The sequence below is a fragment of the Arvicola amphibius genome, chromosome 2, assembly GCF_903992535.2.
Source record: "Arvicola amphibius chromosome 2, mArvAmp1.2, whole genome shotgun sequence".
Lineage (NCBI taxonomy): Eukaryota > Metazoa > Chordata > Mammalia > Rodentia > Cricetidae > Arvicola > Arvicola amphibius.
The window spans coordinates 99,617,890-99,637,274 of NC_052048.2; the positions used below are offsets into that span (position 1 = coordinate 99,617,890).

The 19,385-nt window shown below is 48.4% G+C and overlaps 1 protein-coding gene across 2 annotated transcripts in view; it reads right to left on the reverse strand.

Annotated features, from left to right (window-relative positions):
- Asap2 (ArfGAP with SH3 domain, ankyrin repeat and PH domain 2) overlaps positions 1-19,385 on the reverse strand; it is a 154,634-nt gene that overhangs the window by 59,010 nt on the left and 76,239 nt on the right. For both annotated transcript variants that reach the window (XM_038319569.1, XM_038319568.1), the window contains exons 4-7: positions 7,764-7,838; positions 6,470-6,519; positions 3,414-3,543; positions 828-913 (exon numbers count right to left, since the gene is read on the reverse strand). In XM_038319569.1, the coding sequence (XP_038175497.1) occupies positions 828-913; positions 3,414-3,543; positions 6,470-6,519; positions 7,764-7,838 (341 nt within the window). The remainder of the gene's footprint in view (positions 1-827; positions 914-3,413; positions 3,544-6,469; positions 6,520-7,763; positions 7,839-19,385) is intronic.

Sequence of the window (19,385 nt, forward strand, 5' to 3'; positions counted from 1 at the left end):
CTCCCTACTTCCATTTTCTATTGAGACACAATCCTCAAGCCATAAGATCACTCTTTGGAAGTGTACAGTGCAGTAGATTTCAGAATACTGCCAGTGTCTGCACCAGTCAGAACATGTTCTGTTACCTCCGAAAGAGCATGGGCTCACACGCAGTCAGGCCCCACACCTTCATTTTCTATGGGAACTGTTTAAGCTGCTTTCCGTCTATAAAGTGCTTTTACTCCTGGGTTTTAAAATACACAGAGTCATGCAATGTGACCTTGCGCCTCTGCCTTCCTTCCCTCTACATAGTTAAGGTTCATCTGTGTTGTATTCTGGCGCTTCTTTTTTCCCATGGTCATTCATTCATTCATTCATTCATTCACAGAATCCCATGTAGCCCAGACTGGTCTCTACACAGCCAAGGATGACCTTAAACTTCTGCTCCTTCTGCCTCTACCTCCTAGGTGGACCAGGATTATGCCACCACATTCGTTAACATAGTGCTGGGAATTACCAACCCAAGAGTTTCTGCGTGCTAGGCAAATACTACACAAACTCGGCTGCAGCCCCAGCCCCAGGCCCAGCTCATGATAGTTTCTTTATTTCTCTCCCCTGGATACCCCAGTTCTGGGGATTAAACCTAGGCCCCCACACATACCAGGCCAACAGTGAGTTACCACTGAGCTATGTTCGTTCACACACACACACACACACACACACACACACACACACACACACACCTCCATACATACACACAAGTGTTTATTCCCTCAACACAAAGCTACCCACTGGAAGCTGCCACCCACGGGGAGCATTCAAGGACACCATGAGAAAGGGCCACTTACTTGCACTGGGCGTGGAAGTACTTGATCAGATTCTGCAGCAAATCCACTCCTTTTTTAACCTTGATTTCATTGACCTTCAGCAGATACTGTTGAGAAACAAGGGAAGGACGTGGCAGAAGTCAGCAGCTGGGAGCGTCTGACGACATCAGGGGCTCTTTTGAAACAGGGTCTCCTGTAGCGTAGGCTAGCCTTAAACTCGCTGGACAATCAAGGAGTACCTTGAATTTCTGGTCCCCTTGCCTCCCCCTCCCAAGTGCTGGGATACAGGTATGTAACACCACACCTGGCTTAGGCAGGGCTGGAGCCTGACCCCAGGGGCTTGTGCACACTAGGTGTGCATACCACCAACTGCGCCACACCCCTTGTTCAAGACTGACTCTATCTGGACGTCTTTAACAGCTTGTAGACCGGGAAGAGCTTGTGCTAGACACCAGGTGCTGTCTGCAAACGTGATTAAAGGGCTATGCTGGTCAGGTAATGCAACGTTTAATAACCACACATCCTACTAACTAGATAGTCTGCCATATATCCAGGCAGGACGAGCTTACTCTCGATGCATGGGAGGAGGATGCCTGGAATGAATGGGAGCTTCCAACTGCCTTGGCTCTTACTATGTATTTTCTTCTACCCAGGTGCCTTTTTCACTGTCCTCGAACTGAGATCAATGGCACTTTGCCACCACACCCAGTTTCAAGTCCCTTTCTTTACCAGGTCCTTGTCTTCAACACTGTTAGCATCCAGTAGTTGAGATTTTGTTGCTGATCCAAAGCACTTCCCCTAAATGTGAGCACTAAAAAGGTGAATTTTAAATGAGTTGTATCAAAGTCACTTCTAACCCAGAGAATCCATTAAAGACTGCTGAGCAGGAAGCCCAGGCATTATAAAATTCATTTGTCCCTTCCTAAAAGTGTCCAGAACAAGGGATCTATAAGCCCCCTTCCCCTCACTGTGAGATGGTGGGATAGAGATATGGCTCAGCAGTTAAGAGCACTGAGGACCCAGGTTCAGTTCCAAGCACCCACATGGCAGCTCATGACTGTCTGTAACTTCAAGATCTGATACCTTCATACAGACATACATGCAGGCAAAACACCAATGTGTATCGGGAGGTGGTGGCACACACCTTTAATCCCAGCACTTAGGAGGCAGAGGCAGGTGGATCTCTGTGAGTTCGAGGCCAGCCTGGTCTACAGAGCGAGTTCCAGGACAGGCTCCAAAGCTACAGAGAAACCCTGTCTCGGAAAACAAACAAACAAACAAAAAAACCAAAAACCAAAAAAAAACAACAACAAAAACAAAACAAAATAAAACACCAATGCACATGAAATATTTTTTAAAAAAAGAATCCTGAACACATCTCCTCTTGAAGACAGGATGGCCCAGGAAAACCTGCTAACCTGAGGTAAGCCCCGTGAGTTCCCAGCTGTCTCAGGATGAGCCCAAGTCCAGAAACCCTCCTAGGCCAGCTGTGCAAGCCAGTGAGGGGACAGGAAGCCGCTCTGAAACCATAACAACAAATTTTCTTCTCTCTGTAAGAACTGCCTATGTGTCCTTTCTCCTTCCTTTTTGATAGTTATTCACTCTTAATTGGATATCTGGCAACGGACCAAAATGATACAATCATTAATAAAACGTTTGGCAACGTAGCAAGACTTACAATGTGTACGCTCTTTGACCCGGAAGTTCTACTTACCGGAACTTATTATAAAAAGCAATCCATAAAGCATACAATTAGGAAGGTCTGCGAATGCTTTTTCTTTCTTTCTTTTTTTTTTAAACTAGTGCCCTGTTTAAGGGGTCTAACAAGTACCGCTGGGCTGGGGATTACTCTAATGCAGACTCTAGGGGAGACGGGGCCATTTTCACACACACACACACACACACACACACACACACACACACACACACACAAAGGCCTTCATGCTCCTTGGACTCTGATCTAGATAAAGGCTCCTGGTATCAGCTCCCCTTTGCCCTTCTCCAAGACACAGGCAAAGACCATAGAAAGCAAGAGCCCTAGGGCGGGTGGTGTCTAACTGGATAGCAAGGATGCTGTGGGAGCCATGAATGTCTTCCGCTAGCTCTTCACACCTCCCTTCCGCTGACAGCACAGGTATAATAAGAACTCCTAATAGCATGGAAGAGGTAAATATTCTAGCCAACTCCTGTGAGAAAGCATGGAGACCAGAGAGGATGCTCTTAGATTCTTGTGTGTGTTCCTGGGCACGTGGGTGCTGGTCTACCTGGAGGCCAGAAGAGGGTACCAGAGCCCTTGGATCTGGAATTACAGGAGCTGTGGGCAGCCTGGTCTGGGTGCAGAAATCCAAACTCCGGTCCTCGTGACTGAGCAGCAAGTGCTCTTGACCTCTGAGTCGGGTCTCTGCCAGTCCCTCTCTATTCCTTGAGTGAAGGTTGGCTTTAGACTGACCTAAACCTACACACCAGGAACTAGCCTAAGATTCCTCTAAGGAAACAAACCTTCAGCCCAGAAACGCAGTCCGGTTGTCTGGTGGGGAAGACCACGCTGAAGAGGAGGTGTGCGCCCGTGGCCCAGCCTGTACTACCTTCCTCTTCCTGGCCTCTTACCTCACACATCTGCAGCTGGAAGAAGCGCCGTTCCTTCTCCATTTCCTCTGCAATTTCGGCCCCACTGATTTCAGTGCGGATCATCCCGTGGAGCTTGGCATGCTCCTTCTTCTCCTTCTCTATTTTGGTTCTGTGTGTGAAGGAAATGTGAGGGTGAGTCAAGAGGCCGCTGGGCACCGCACTCCCCACTGGACAGCCTCAGAATCATCGGCAGAGACGAACGCACGCCCACGTGGCGCTCTTCGAAGCAGGCGACCTCTTAACTCTCGCAGAAAGCAAGCTGTGCGGTGTCATGAAAACACATTGGAGTTGGCCTTCCCACTGCTCACTCAACAGATACTGCCTAAGCACCTGTTGGGTCCGATCTGTGTCCAAGGAGATGGAGGACCCACACACACCTTGCCCTTGATAGCCAGCCTCTCGCTAGAGACCCTCACTAGCACCCTCTGCGTCGCATTTAGCAAAGTCACACGTAGTTCTGGCCTCCAGAGTGCTTCTCACGGCAACATCACGCTGTTCAACTATTCTCTTCCTTCATGTCCCTTCCCACAGAGACTTCATGCTAAGCTACATAACTTAAATGTCACGTGTACAGTTCAGGTATAAACGAACCAGCTGGGCACACTCCCAGAAACATCCAACACCAAGGGAAACGGTGTCACAGAGTTACACGGGCCACAGAGAGCACTGTACCTAAAGGCCTTGGAGGCACTTCCTGCCCAGCCTCAGCTCACACACAGAGACATGGCTGGCATTTTCCGTAAAAGCTGTTTGATGGTTATATAGGCTACTTGAGGGTTCCCCATCACAGGAGGCAGTGTGTACGTGTGTGCGTGTGTGTGCGTACGCGTGTGCGTGTGTGTGTGTGTGTGTGTGCATGTGTGTGCGTGCGTACGTGTGTGTGTGTGTCTGTCTGTGCATACATGTGGAAGATCCACGAATGCCAGCCCTTTGCTCTTCTGTCTGGCACACCAGGACAACCTGATACTCTGAAGGCGCCAAGAATGTGAAGGACTAGGAGGTCACTCGCCGGGGACGTTGTCTAGAAAAAGTCAGGCACCTCAACGGACCTGTGACCACAGGGCACTACAGTCTCTAGGCTCCTTACAACATTCTGCTACACTGGCCAAGTAGCTAAACACTCAGTACAGAGCTACTGCAGAGGAATCCCGCAGACATCTCAAATCTAGTTATCTCACATGACAAGGCTTCCTGGGATAGAGAAACTGCCATGTTCACGGGTAAAGAAAAACTTTTTGATGTATCCTAGGGTTGCTTTGAGTTTAAAAAGGCTCTATAAGCCCCCCACCACTCCCAAGCCTGACTCTGAGGTGATTTTGTCCTTGTGCCGAGCAGGTAAAGCCTCGTCTTGGAGGGTGTGATGCCGTCGCTCCCCCAGTCTCTCTCGCCCCAACCAGAGCCCCCTCTCCCACAGTGTTCTCGGCCGTCACTCTACCCTGCTCCACCACCCAGGGCTCGGAGTGAGGTTGTGGGGTAAGGGGCAATGTGCAGGTACAGCTGGACAGTGGTGAGCCAATCCCGCTCCTGACCCTGAGCTGGATAGGCAGGTGCCAGGCCCCAGGTGCAGTAGCAGCCATGTGCTGACGTCACTGAACTTAGCACAGTGAAAAGCGGCCAAGGGGCCAGGGACGACGGTTGGGAGCCTCCCTGAGTTGAACAGACGTTCTAGGTCCCCCAGTTTCGTTCCACTCCTGTTGAATAGAGGAGTGGATGCCACCCGTGGTGGGAGGAGGGACCCAGTTAAAACACTTAAGTCACTTCTACAATGACTTCCTCCTTAAGACACCCTTCACTTTACCAGATGGCTCCGTAGGGAAGTGTCTTTCCATTCCGGGATGCTTCCAGCACCCCGGCAGATACAAAGTAAACACAAGACATTTAAAGGAATTGTCAAACTCTGTCATTTCAATCATCAGCACCTTTAAAGCACCCCCTCCCCCGCCACACACACACACATACACACACACACACACATACACACACATACACACATACAGACACACACATACACACACAAACACACACATACGCACACACATACACACACATACACACACACACACACACACACACACACACACACTGTCACTAGCTTTTTCTAGTTGGCCTTATTCTCCCTGCCTTCAGAATGAGAAACTGATGAGAAACATTCTGCCTGTCCCTGGCCACCAGCTGACTGACCTTGAGCAGAGAGAGACCCTGGTTGAAGTCTCAGGGTCACTGAGCCCCAACCACTACCTCCCTCCCTAGCAACAAAGAAACCAAGTAAAACTGAAGCCCTCAGGGCTGGCAGTCCTAAAAACAAGAGAGCTAATATTTCAGATAAACAGGGACCCAGAACTAAGAGCGCACTTAAAAAACGAACAAAAAGACACCCTTGTGTATGAAGGTGCACCTGCCTGCGTCTGTGCGCATGTCCTGGCGGGAATGTGCTCAGAGGACAACCTCAGGGGTCAGTCTTTGTTTTTTTGCTTTATGTGAGACAGCGTCTCTTGTTTGCCCCTGTGTAAGGGGTGACCTGGTAGACAAACTTCCAGGAACTCTGGCCGTCTGCACTTCCCACCTTACCCCAGGGACAGTGTGATCACAGCCACCACCACAGCTGGCTTTTCACACGGGTTCTGGGGCCTCAGACTCAGGTCTTCACCTTTGCACAGTCAGTGGTTTATCCCGTGAGCCATCCCCCAGTTCTAGTGGTTTATCCCGTGAGCCATCCCCCAGCTCCAGTGGTTTATCCCGTGAGCCATCCCCTCCAGCTCCAGGGGTCTGTTTGTTTGTTTAATTAACCACCAGGAAGACCTAATGTGAAACCCCATTCTGTGACCACCACGACACAGCAGAGCTTGCTGGAAGAGGCCACCCTCTCTGAACGCAGACCACAGATACACCTGTCACCATGAGCCATGCAACACAGCTTGAGGAAAATCCTTTCCTGGATTTGGTTTATTCAGACAGTCCCTGCGAGCAACAAAATCCCTATGTAAAACTGAAATCTCAAATTGCCTACATAACTTAAAACAATAAAAAACACTCACATTTTGGTTTCATAGTCCTTCCAAGCTTTATCAAAGGGCTTTTTCAGATCCTGCAAACAGAGGGACAGCAAGTAAGTTTAATTAATCATTAACTTCTGTGCAAGACAGACATCCGAATCCCTAGACTGGTTCGTGCAGGCGCTAGCCTCTGGAAGAAGTCATGCGTGGGATCCTACCCTTGAGACTAGGGGTGGGCCGGCCAGCCTTTCTTCCTTTCCATTCTTTCTCATTCTAAGACATGCATTATACAACATACAACACACACAAAGAGCAGGTCAAACAACATGCATACTGCCCGTGTTCACTTCCACCCCTATCCTAGTGCCCTGAGCTTCCCTTCTGCACTCAGGGTTCAGAGCTGGGGTTCGTGGTCTCTGACAGGGCTTGGCCTTCACATCTGTCCAGAGGTTCCCACACAGCTCTGTTTCCCTTCAAACAGACTGTTTTCTGTGTTTAAACTTGTGTCTCCAGGGGCCATGGAAGGTCTCTGTGAAAATGCCTTCCCGCTCCTGACAGCCTGGTCCAGGGTGTGGATCCATGCTTCCACTATGGGACATGTCTTTCCTTTGCAGACGGCAACCTACTACCCCTTGCTTTTTGTTTACTGTTTGTTTGTTTCCTGGTAAATCTGCTGGCCTGATTTCTGGGCCTGCACAGGGAAAACACATCACGTCCCTTGCTGTCCTAACAGCTTTCTCCTTGCCTGCTTTGGAAGGGATACAGCAGGGGATCGAGGCAGAGGTCCCCAAGATGGTTCAGACAGGCTGCCAGATGTGCCTAGACCGAGCCCAGAAATCACACATACAGGGTTTCTCAAGGACCCAGCCAAACATCCCTTTAGCCCCGAGACTAATAACAGTCCCTGCATCTACCAAGTACTACAAGGCCTAGGTGAGCGTCCCCTGGGCAGAGACACATAGTCAGTTCATGCTCCATGAGACCTTCTGCCCTTGCTAGGGTCCTTTCTAGTGGTAGAGCAAGAACATGACAGCAAGGAAACCAGATCCCCCGCCACCCCCTGCCTCTCTGTGCTCTTGTGGCGCTGCGGGAACCCTCTGGTGTGCGAGTCTCCAACTGGCTCGTTTCCCTCTCTGTGTTCTTCCTTTACCAAGCTTGCAGCACCAGCAAGGGAAAAGCCCGCAGGCCAAGCAGCATGGTGGCTGCTGCATCACGTGGCATCAAAATGCCAAATGGAAGGAAACAAAGTGAATGCCATTCCTGTGGCCACATGCGGTAGGCGGGGTGACAGCCACTGTGACCCCCACAATGTCCAAACCCTGGGACTCGATCATACCCCTTTCACGCCTTTCAGGTCTCCTTTCAGCAGACTGTCCAGAGGGAAGGAGATGATGTTGTTCATATTTTGAATCTAAAAAGGAAAAGCACAGAAGATAGTCAACGTCCTTTCTAATGCAAGCAAAGATGACAAGCGTGTTGGGAAGGACGCTGGGAATAATTTCCTTTCATGGACAGCCTGGCCAGCAGGGTGCGGTGGCCTTCCCCACTCACTCATTTTGCTTCAGAAGTGAGTACACAGCTAACGAAGACCTGGATCTGTTCGCTTCCACGAGAACCTTCGATTGCTAAGTTGTGTGAAGTTGTCACCACTAGTGACACCTAAACCTATCTCCACACCACCAATCAGTGACAGAACCACTCACTCCAGGGCCTGAAACAGAAGGGCACAACCCACTTCTCAACGACACTGCTGTCAGCCCACTCAAGGCGATGTGGGGGCCCAGCCAGCATAATCCCTACACGGGAATGAGAGGAAGGCAAATCCAGAGGTTTCTGTCTGCGGGGAAGGCGTGTGAGCAAACGCTGAAGGCGGTGAGCGAAGAAATGAGGATGCAGGGTTAGACGGTAGGGCGCAGAGGAGGGCTGTGTGCCAGGAGTGTGAGAGAGGGCGCATGTGTGAGTATGGTATGGTTATCAGTGTCTGGGCGAGTGTGTTTATATACCCGTGTGCTGGAAAAAGAAGAAAGCAGAGGGGAGCCAGACCCTTGCTCTCCTTGCCAAAAGAAGCCAGAAACGCTGTCTTGAATTGTCATCGCGGAGTGAATCTTAGGGAATCAAAACCTCCTGACACACTTGGGGTCTGCCGTGAACAAGCAGGGATGCTTCAAGGACAACTCAAATGTGAATTAAGTGCCAATTGCAAACCTCCAGCCTGGAAGCACCCCAAGATGCCTTCCCACATGAGAAATAAGCACTTCCTCCCTCCTGGGCTCAGCCTACCCGCACCCCCACCCAATCAACACAACCTCTGCCACACTGTGTCATCAGGTCCCCTGTCTACATCACAGAAATGGACGGGAGGCAGGAGAAAGGACTGGAGAATGATGTAGGTGTGTCTTCTATCTATCTGATGATTTCATTGGATAATTAATAAAGAAACTGCCTGGCCCATCTGATAGACCGGCCCTTAGGTGGGTGGAGTAGACAGAACAGGAAGAAGGAAGTGAGGTAGATGGCTCAGTCAGATGCCACGCCTCTCTTAAGTTAGGCAGACCGCCGTGCCTCTCCTCAGAGAGATGCCAGATGCGATGAAGCTCCAGCCCAAGATGGACACACGCTAGAATCTACCTGGTAAGGCACCACTTTGTGGTGCTACACAGATTATTAGATATGGGTTAGTCAAGATGTGAATAAGAGCCTGAAAATAATGGGCCAGGCAGTGTTTAAAAGAATACAGTTTCCGTGTAATTATTTCAGGTATAAAGCTAACCATGCAGGAGGCAGGCGGCCAGGAGTGGGGCAGCGGGATCTGCCCACAGCTCCTCACTACAGAATGGCGCCCACGTGGATAACTGAATCCACAGAAAGCTTGAGAAAGCTTGGGAAAGAATAGAGTAAAGCATGTTTTCTTGGTCGCAGCAATTTCTTGGGTTTGGCTTTGCTTGCTAGAGCAAGCGTTCTCATCTAAGAGAGGCTTCCTGACTCAGCTTTAGCTGCAAAACCCTGCAGCCCTTTTAAGAGGTCCTGCCATGAAACACTTAAAAGGTGTTGATGAAAAGCTGAACGTGTGCTTTTTGGTTTTCAGCCATAGCAGGAAAAAAGTTGTGCTGTTTTAAAATGCCAGCTTTCTGGGCCATCCTGCCAGGGCAAACTCTGACTCTTTCAAGCAGGCGGTCCTGACTATGGAGCTTTTGAGTGTTGTTTAACACTGTTGCAGCTTGCTTGCTGGCAGGGACCTTGAACCGCCACAGAGTTGTGGTGATAAACATGGCTCTGGCCGGTACCTCAGCCACAAGGCTGGAATCGCAGAAAGCTAAGGAATGGGCTGGATCTAGCTGTCAAAGCCACAGCTTTAATCCTACCTATATTGCTTGGTAAATTAAAGACTCGTGTGGTCAGAAAAAGAGAGATATACAGTAAAGAGAGATTCAAAGACAAAGAAAACCTCTAAATGGTTTGCAGTGAGTTAAAAATACATGCAGGCTAAAAGTTAAAGTTCTTACAGTTAAAAAAAAGAGAAAGAAAGAAAGAAAGAAAAAGGAAGTAGTTTGTTGTGGTGGTATACACCTTTAATCCCAACACTTGGGAGGCAGAGGTAGATTGACCTCTGTGACTTCAAGGTGTGGCAGGACACACCTTTAATCCGAATGCCTGGGAGGCAGAGACGGAAAGATCTCCGTGAGTTCAAGGTGTTGTAGCACACACCTTTAATCCCAGCACTGGGAAGGCAGAGACAGACGGATTTCTGAGAGTTCAAGGACAGCCTGGTCTACAGAGTTATTCCAGGACAAAGATATACAGAGAACCTGTCTCAAAAAATAAAAGTAAAAATAAACGAAATAGAGGTTAAAATAAAGCCGCACAAAGATGGAAAATACACAGAGAATTTTGATACTGTATGCTATTATGCTCTTTTTGAATTGTTTGAATGCTGAGGAAGGAGCAACAGCTGCTAAAAGATATTTGTTTACAAATGCTGAAGAACTAATCCAAGAAAGATATCTTGAAAATACCTTGACTTTAGAATTTGGATCTAAGGATATGATACTTTGGAAAAGAGATTCTTCTTTTATTTTTACAGAAAATGAGACCCGTTGGATTGCTTCTATCCCAATATGGTATGATAGACCACGCCCTCCTGAAAGGTTGCTGTGAACACCTTCAGAAAATTACTTCACCCAACTGATGACTGAGATGAACCTGGCACACAGGTTACACCATGAAAGATCTGATTAACAGCGTCCCCATTCAGCAGGAAGCAGTTTGGAGAGAAATAACTACGTCCATATTCCCAAATATTGTTTATAAATGTTCTTTTACATTTAAAGGGGGAGATGATATAGATATGAATAATTTACATTGGTATAAATTTTGCCTTATTGATAGAAATTTAAGGTCTATTTTGTTATATGTATATGTATTTCTAATAACGATTAAGGTATTGTGATTGTGTAGTTCATTTAAAAATGTAATGTATAATTAGGAAATATAGGTTGCTAATGAATAATCATTGATAATAGTTAAGCTTGTAGTCATGTTAGTTAGATTTTCTAGATATATAGAGATATATTTCAGTTAGATAGGCATACTTCATATCTTCCAAAGACTACAGAATATTGCATTTTAAATGTCTTAATAACTTAGGGTTTTTCATGACAATGAGACATGTCTGCTCCTGGCAGCACCAATCTACTTCAAGAGGAAGATGGGCATCGAAGAGGCTCCTTATTGAGTTTGATAGCCATTTGGGCAAGAAACTGCTCTTGCCTGGACTATTGCATAAACTGGACACAGAGAACCCTCAGAGAGAGGACTGCTGAACTTGCCTAGAGGTGAGATGATCTCTTTGGGTTCCTGATTCATGAAAGAGTCTGCGAGACATTCTGCAGGACACAGCAGATAGTGACTGAACTGTCTTTGAAATTTCCTGCTTCATGGGAAACTCTGCTGGATACTGTGGGCCTATAGGCCGAAGATAGATGCCCCAACAATACAAAAGAACTTTGGGTGACTGTCCAGGCAGCGAGATGTCTCTATCATTTCTAGAGTTATATGGAAATTGCATATTTCTTATTTACTTAGGTAATATTGTGTTCTTCTGGAGTCTTTGATGGAGCTGAAGAATAGATAGTTATAGTTGTTTTCCTTTGTTATGATAAAAGATAAAGTAGATATAAATATTGTAACTAATTTTTGCATGATAACTGTTTTGTTATATGTAATTTTACTATGTTAAAGTGAAAGCTTTTCTTTTTTGTTTAAACAGAAAAAAGGGAAATGATGTAGGTGTGTCTTCTATCTATCTGATGATTTCATTGGATAATTAATAAAGAAACTGCCTGGCCCATCTGATAGACCGGCCCTTAGGTGGGTGGAGTAGACAGAACAGGAAGAAGGAAGTGAGGTAGATGGCTCAGTCAGATGCCATGCCTTTAGGCAGACCGCCGTGCCTCTCCTCAGAGAGATGCCAGATGAGATGAAGCTCCAGCCCAAGATGGACACACGCTAGAATCTACCTGGTAAGACACCACTTTGTGGTGCTACACAGATTATTAGATATGGGCTAGTCAAGATGTGAATAAGAGCCTGAAAATAATGGGCCAGGCAGTGTTTAAATGAATACAGTTTGTGTGTTGCTATTTCGGGGCATAAACTAGCCGGTGGCCGGGAGCCAGGCGGGACAAAAAGCAGGCCTGCCCGCATCTCCATCACTACAGGAGAACCTCTGCATTCACATTCAACCCCAGCGAAAGGAACTTAACGTTCAGTATAGTTACCTTGAACAGGGAGATAAAACATGTGCACCATTTAAAAAGACAATCTGGAATTTATCTGGGTTTGCCACCATATGCCTTTAATCCCAGTACTCGGGAGGCATAGGCAGGTGGATCTCCATAAATTCCAGGGCATCCAGGACTACATAGTGAGATTACCTATCTCCCAAACAAAAGATAATTTGAAAGGTGGGTGACCAGATAGTAATACCAGCACATAAAACTTTAATTACTGTGTGTAGGCATGTGGGTGCCATGGCACATGTTTGAAGGTCAGAGGGCAACTTAAGGGAGCCGTTTCTCCCCTTTTACCATGTAAGTCCTGGGGATTAATAAAGTCGGTCCTCAGGCTCGGCTGGCAGTAGACATCTTTACCTGCTGAGTCATCTCCTTAGGCCCTTGGCACATGAAATGTTCAAGTGAGCTTGGAACTCGCTTGCACAACACTGCAAAAGCTCACCATGATGCTGGCATAAAGACAGAAACAACAACCAAAAAAGAAACCCCCGTGGCCAAAGGAGAGCGTCATCAACGACTGCCATTTCCGAAACGATTGTTTTAAGTAACCGTTGCTTTAATATTAAGTGAGTCAGCATTTGTCACGGGCCTGGCATCAGCCCAAGGTACACCAGAATCTGCCATGGCCTGTAAGGATTAACCTTAACGGATCAACTTTTAAATACCGCAAAGCCCTGTTGAGAGTGAGGTCTGTGGATGCCAGCAATGGACCAGCCTTTGCCTGTGATCAATCCCTGAGAGTAATCGCACCCGGGTTTCCTTGTTCCTGTCCGCTCTACTAACCAGCTGCTTCACCTGGGAGTGGTCCGCAACGAGCCTCTGCTCTGCACCACACTAGGCCAAAGAGTCTCCGCCAACACCATATCCCAGCCACCCCATGCCTCGGTGTCCCTTCTCCTTACAGAGGATTGCATCTCTCGCTCCCTGTCACAGGCTTCTAGGCCCTGGCTGCCCCAAGCCCTCCTTTGCAGTCCTACCAGGCTTACCTGGGACCAGGTTGCTAAGGGATACCAAATTGCTAATTTGTGCAGGAGGTGACTGGCCCCACCCCACGTATCTCATCTGCCACATTTCATCTCTCCATTCAGCCTCCTGAACTTCGCTTTTCCAATTTAGTGGCTTGTCCTCAATCTGTCCCCTGGCTGCAATGTCCTCTCTTGTCCTCACTGTCCAGCGCTATCTCCCTCCCAGCAGGACTCAAATGCCACCTTTCCCAGAAGGAAAGGTTCATCTCCTTCCCTCCCCCATCACTCCCCAGGTCCCCAGACTTTCCCTGTGCTGAATTTCTTCTGGCACTTGGCAGGTCCTACCTGCATCTGGTATGTTCTAAAAGCCAGCACTCCATGCTCCCTCTCATGAGCGCCACGTCTCCCAGCATGGGGTGTGGCCCGAGAGAGGGCCAGTCAACAAGCATCCTCTCACCATCCAGACATGAGGCTTCAGTTACAGTGTGAATTACGTCACTACTTTTAAGCCGAATGAAGGTGTGGCGGCACGTGCCTGTAATCCCGGCACACTGGAGGCTGAGAAGGAAGGGTCCCAGGTTCAAAGTCAGTGTGGACATTGTCACAGTCAGAGTTACTATTGCTGTAATGAAGCACCATGGCCAATAGCAAGTTGGGGAGGAGGGAGTCTGTTCGGCTTACACTGCCACATTGCAGTCCATCACTGAAGGAAGCCAGGATGGGAACTCAAACAGGGCAGGAACCTGAAGGCAGGAACTGATGCAGAGGCCATGGAAGGCATGCTGTTTACTGGCTTGCTTCTAATGGCTTTACTCAGTCTGTATTTTAGAGAATCCAGGACCACCAGCCCAGGGGTAGCATCAAAATACAATGGGCTGGACCCTTCCCCATCCATCACTCATTAAGAAAACGCCCTAGAGACTTGCCAACAGCCCTGTCTCACTGAAGCATTTTTTCAACGAAGGCACCCACCTTTTCCAGTGACTCTAGATAGTGTCAAGTTGACATCAAATGAGCCAGCACAGCTGCTAAGCAAGACCCTGCCTCAAAATAACACACAGCAGCAGCAGCAGCAACAACAACAACAACAACAAAAGCAGAATCGACTGTATCATATCAAAGGAATAAAGTTCATCAATACAACCATGAGTTTTCTGAGTCTACTTTGCCAACATCTGGCCAAGAGGGTAAAAGAACTACGGTAAACTCTAGGGCCAGCGGGGTAGCTCGCTTAGGAGAGCACTTGCCTAGCACGTACCAAGTTCAGTTCCCAGCACTGCACAGGCCAGACACACTGCCACACACTTGTAACTCTTCACTCCGGAGGCAAAAGGGTTAAGAATTCAAGGCCATCCTGGCTAAGTTCAAGCCCCCGTTCCCCCAAACAAAACAAAACAAAAACAGGAAAAAGAAGGGAAAGGAGGAAGGTGGGGGAAAAGGGAGGGAGGATTGAGGATTGGTGCCGATAGCAGATTGATCAAAAAGATTTTATTACAGGAAGAAGCAGGCAAAACCTATAGGAAATAGAAGCGTGAACAACTGTGATATCCACACACACTGGGATGGTATGCTTTTCTCATCTTTTTTGTTTGTTTTGCTTTGCTTTGTTTTTCAAGACGGGGTTTCTCTGTGCAGCCTTGGCTGTCCTGGAACTCAGTCTATAGAGCAGGCTGGCCTCGATCTCACAGAGATCCACCTGCCTCTGCCTCTTTGAGCTCTGGGATTAGTACGGCACGACCACCCAGCAGGTGGCATGTTTTTATCTTCATTCATTTAAGCAAATCTTCATACAGTTAAGAACCTCTTAAGTGACACCCTGGGGACAGGCTACGCAGTCCCTCGTGAGAGAACATTTAACAATGACAAGAGTGAAGACCTGTGCATGGGGTGTGTGTGTGCGCACGCAGCCTCAGGGGGTGGCAAAGGGAAGAAATGGGATAGAGAAGGACTAGGAGATGAAGACAGCTGAGACAGACTCAGCCTAGGAATCGGGCTTGATAGGGAGGAGAGCTGCCTGTAACGTCCTGGTGGAGCCCCCGTGAGCCCTACGAGAAGCACGAGGCGGGGAGAGGGGCTACTCAGAGTCACTTCTATCTGGAGAGGAGGGAAATTTTTGTTGAGCGGGGCCTGTGAAACCGGCTTTAAAACACGGACAGAACTCTATCTTCCTACAGGACCAGAGAGTCGTGTGCCCAGGTAACTGGTGGGCACAGAAGGTGGACTGAGATGCTGATGTAGGCACAAGCAGCCATGACAGCAGAGGGGACCGCCCTGTCAGCTGCTGCAAAGTGAAGCTTGGGCGCCGGGCCTGCCGAAGGAGTCTGGGCTCTATTTACGGAGTTTCCTTCTTGGCATTAGAGAAAGTTGACTGAAATAACAAACTACTGGTTTCTTCTTTTTTTTTCCTAACCAAAATTAAGTTATAGTAACAGAGGCTAAAAGCAGAGCAGTGTTGACTGGAGCTGGAGAGACAGGATCCTTAGAGAACAAGGAATATGGGGGAAGTGGGTGTCCCTAAACCTGAGGAATGGCAAGAGGCCCGGCTTCAGGGAAGGTTCCAGAAAGCACAAACTCATTTATACAGGTTCTTACAATGTGGGTAATATACCTTGAAAAGGCTTTTTAAGTTGCCTGCTGGAAGAAGCAATTGGGCTAAAGGGGTAATTAGGAACACCACATTCTGTTCTTGTAGAGCAGCGGATTTAACTTCAGCTCCCTCCAGGAGGAGCCACTCCCTGGTTTGGTTTGTTTACAAACAGACATTCATAAACACACACACACACACACACACACCACTAAAATAAACCTTAAAAATCAAAATCGCAAAGGAACTGTAGAAATAGAGCCTCCGTTAGAGGCTTCACTGGGGAGTCCCCCTGCTCCCCCTGGGCCTCAGTGAGAGTGGACAGCAAGACCAACAAGTCCGAGGCCTCTGCGGCATGTACTCAGGCTAATGGACTAATAACCCCAAAACTTCAAGTGGACCGAGAAACTCCTGGACAGGAAAGCCAACACGGTGACGACATCTTTCTTCTTAGGACCCAGGGATCTTGTGATAAGCCAACCTCCTTTGGTACTGACAACTCTTGAGACTGCAGAGACAGATCTGTGGATGGAATCTCCCGCCCCAAAAGTCCCCTTTCCGTCCCTGGAATACCATTTCCACTCCCGAGAGAACCCCTTTATTAATCTCATCGAAGGACAACCTGCTTCTGGAGAGACTTATCTTCTCTCTCTCTCAACCCTGATCTCGCACAGGCAGCTGTTAAACGCTCCACCGCCAAGTTTTGCTGGGCAGATATGAACACTCTGGCTCCAACACTGAGGCAAGGATTAACTTAACCTCAGGCGACCACTGAGAAGTTTTGTCGCCACTGTAAACTAGCCTTGTGAAACGCCTTGGGAGCAGCAAGCACTCCTAAGTACAACGGTCACTTCATCAAGCCTGGACTACCGTGAGCCAACACACAAGCTTTTACAATTTCATCTTTTCCTCCTTCCCTCTTCCGGTCCTTCCTGGAGTTCATTTGGACAAGATGAGTCAACTGCAGGCAAAAGTCTATAATCTCAGAAGTACAAACAAAGTTCCTGGGCCAGCCAGCCAGAGGCGCATGCCAAGCAGAGGTCAGGAACACCAGAACTAACAACTAGAAGGGGGTGGTACTGCACCTGCCGATGCCACCTTCACGTGCTGCCTATCCTCACCATTTTACTTTGGAACCTTAAAACTCCTCAACTTCAGCCCTCCACACCTCACGTTGGCCCACAAAGCAGCGTCTCATCTGCCCCAAGCTCCACTCTAGAGAGCCACCTCTCTCTCTGGGACCGAGATCGCAGGTCCACGTGCGAGGTGGCGCTAACGGATGGCGTGGCGTACTGCCCGCCAGAATGGATGCCAGCTAGCTGCCTGTGCCTCTCGTCAGGACTGAGTTCCTGCTGTGGCTCGGCGCCTAACGCACTGGACAGTGGACCGTTCCCATCAGCGCGGAGGTTCTCCTCGATGCCGATGCTTTCAGCACATAGCTTCAAATGTTTTAAGCGGGCCTACTTAAGCCAAACACATTTGAAAACGTTAGGACATTAAATGAAGGTTAGAACACCCATGAAACCATGTCACTATCCAATGTGCCATACCAACCACCTCCCAAAATTGACTGTGTTCACGCCTGGTCTCCAGGTAGGTTAGTTCTTACCTGCTCCCAAGCAAAAGCTGCCACCTCCCAGCATTTCTCAGAGGTGGGATCTGTAGTACTAACTCCTCACCATCTGGCTCCTTGAGCATGGTTTCTTTGGGATTCATTCCCGCTGATGTATCTACCCATCATCCCTTCCTCCCTAATCACAGTATATAGACACACCACGATTCACTTATCCTGCCGTGGATGAATATTCGAGTTGCTTCCAGCCTAGGTGTGACTATTGTTGTCAGGTGTGGGACAGGGACTCTTTCAAAGGCAGTCAGGGTGTCCTTCTTACAAGGTAATGTTTGAGCAGAGTCTGGAGCAGGCAAGGCAGAGAATGAAGAGAGTCTGGTAGAAGAAGATTCTTGGCAGAGAGGATGGCCAACACAAAGGACCTGGGCAGAAGTGTACCCGCCAGGCTCAAGGGTCAGTTCTCCACGTTCCTTCTCAAAGTTGCTTTTCTGAAAGAACAGGCACCTAAGCAGAAAATTTTTGGAAAAGACAATGGCTGGAATACGGCACCAAATGGCACTGGGACACTTCGTCTCATCCAACTGTCACAACCGTCCTGAGAAGTAAGCCTCGCTCTTCCCACTGAACAGATAATCATACAAATAGGAATGGGCAGAACTGGGCCAGGAGCTGTGAAGTCAGAGTTCTTTTCATGGTTTCACAACATCCCAGCCCCCAATCCCCAGAGTAAGAGGGCTCTCAGCCAGACTGAACACATCTGCAGCATGCTTCCTTAAGACCGGTCCCCTTGCGTGCAAGGCGGCCGTCACATATACACCGAGAAACTTTCTAAGCAAAACTATGTGGCCCACTTTTGTCCTTGATATAGATATGACATTCCCCCAGGCAATGGATGCTGGTCTCTTAGACTATCTAACACACTCACACACACACACACACACACACACACACACACACACACACACAAACACAAACAAGGGAGGTGGGGGATTTTCCTGTATACATAGGGGAGCCTACTGGGCAGACGCCCTCCATCCTGTCTCTTTGGCAGCAGCATCACCTTGATAAGTTTATTTCGTTAAAAAGGGAGAAAGCCCCTGCCGATCTTGAGAGTTTAGCACAAACTAAAAGGCCAAATGAAGCCAGCTGCCAAAAACAAAGTCGATTTCACACCGCAATAAGAGAGGCTGCTAGGACTCTAGGAAGGCTAGCGGCCTGCAAAGCACATGGTAGGTGCTCATAAAAGATAGACGACGTGGAGCTCACTGGCCTGAACAACACCAGCCTGTGCATGGCCAAGTGCCAAACCCTGTCTCAGCTCTCCTCCCTGTTCCGGGGGGCTAGGCAGCCTGTCCCCTCCCACAACAGTGTCTGTCTCCCACTTTCTCAGGCTTTGTCATGGTGGCACACACCTTTAATCCTAGCATTCAGGAGGCAAGGTAAATGAGGTGGGTCGCCCCTCCGTCAGGCACTAAAGCTACTCACTTCTGCTTATCCAATCAGAGCCTAGTGGCCTGCTCTGCTCTGCTCTCAGCTGTGGTGTCTTCTAAGTCCAGGCAGCTGCACAGAGCAACGATGATGACCAAGAGATGCTTGGTGGAACTCCTGGTTCCTCTTTTGGTATGAGAAAATGGCAATTCCTCAGCTCAGGGACACAGTGGCTCTCACACCATAACTCTGTCCTCAGTCCCACCTCCCTGGCTCCTGTTCTTCAAGTGAAGGCTCAAAGTCTTCACTTAAGCAGGTTCTGTGACTGTGACTTCCCATTATCAGAGAAGAGACATTTCTCTGAAGCTGACCTTGCAGAAATCAGTCCTGGTTTGAAGCTTGTCATTAAAAAGTCCCTTCTCGCCACAGAAGCGTTCCTTGGGAAATCTCTCCAGAATTCTAGTGCTCCTCTGAGAAGGGAAAAGAGTCTAAGAAGCCGCCTGCCTTTACGACCTGTTTAATGTCACGGTGTTCGTTCTGGAACCACCTGCTTTCTCCCTTGATTCTGTCCCGACTCTTCAGTCTTTTTAAGGGTGAGAGTCTCATGTTGTTAGGAAGA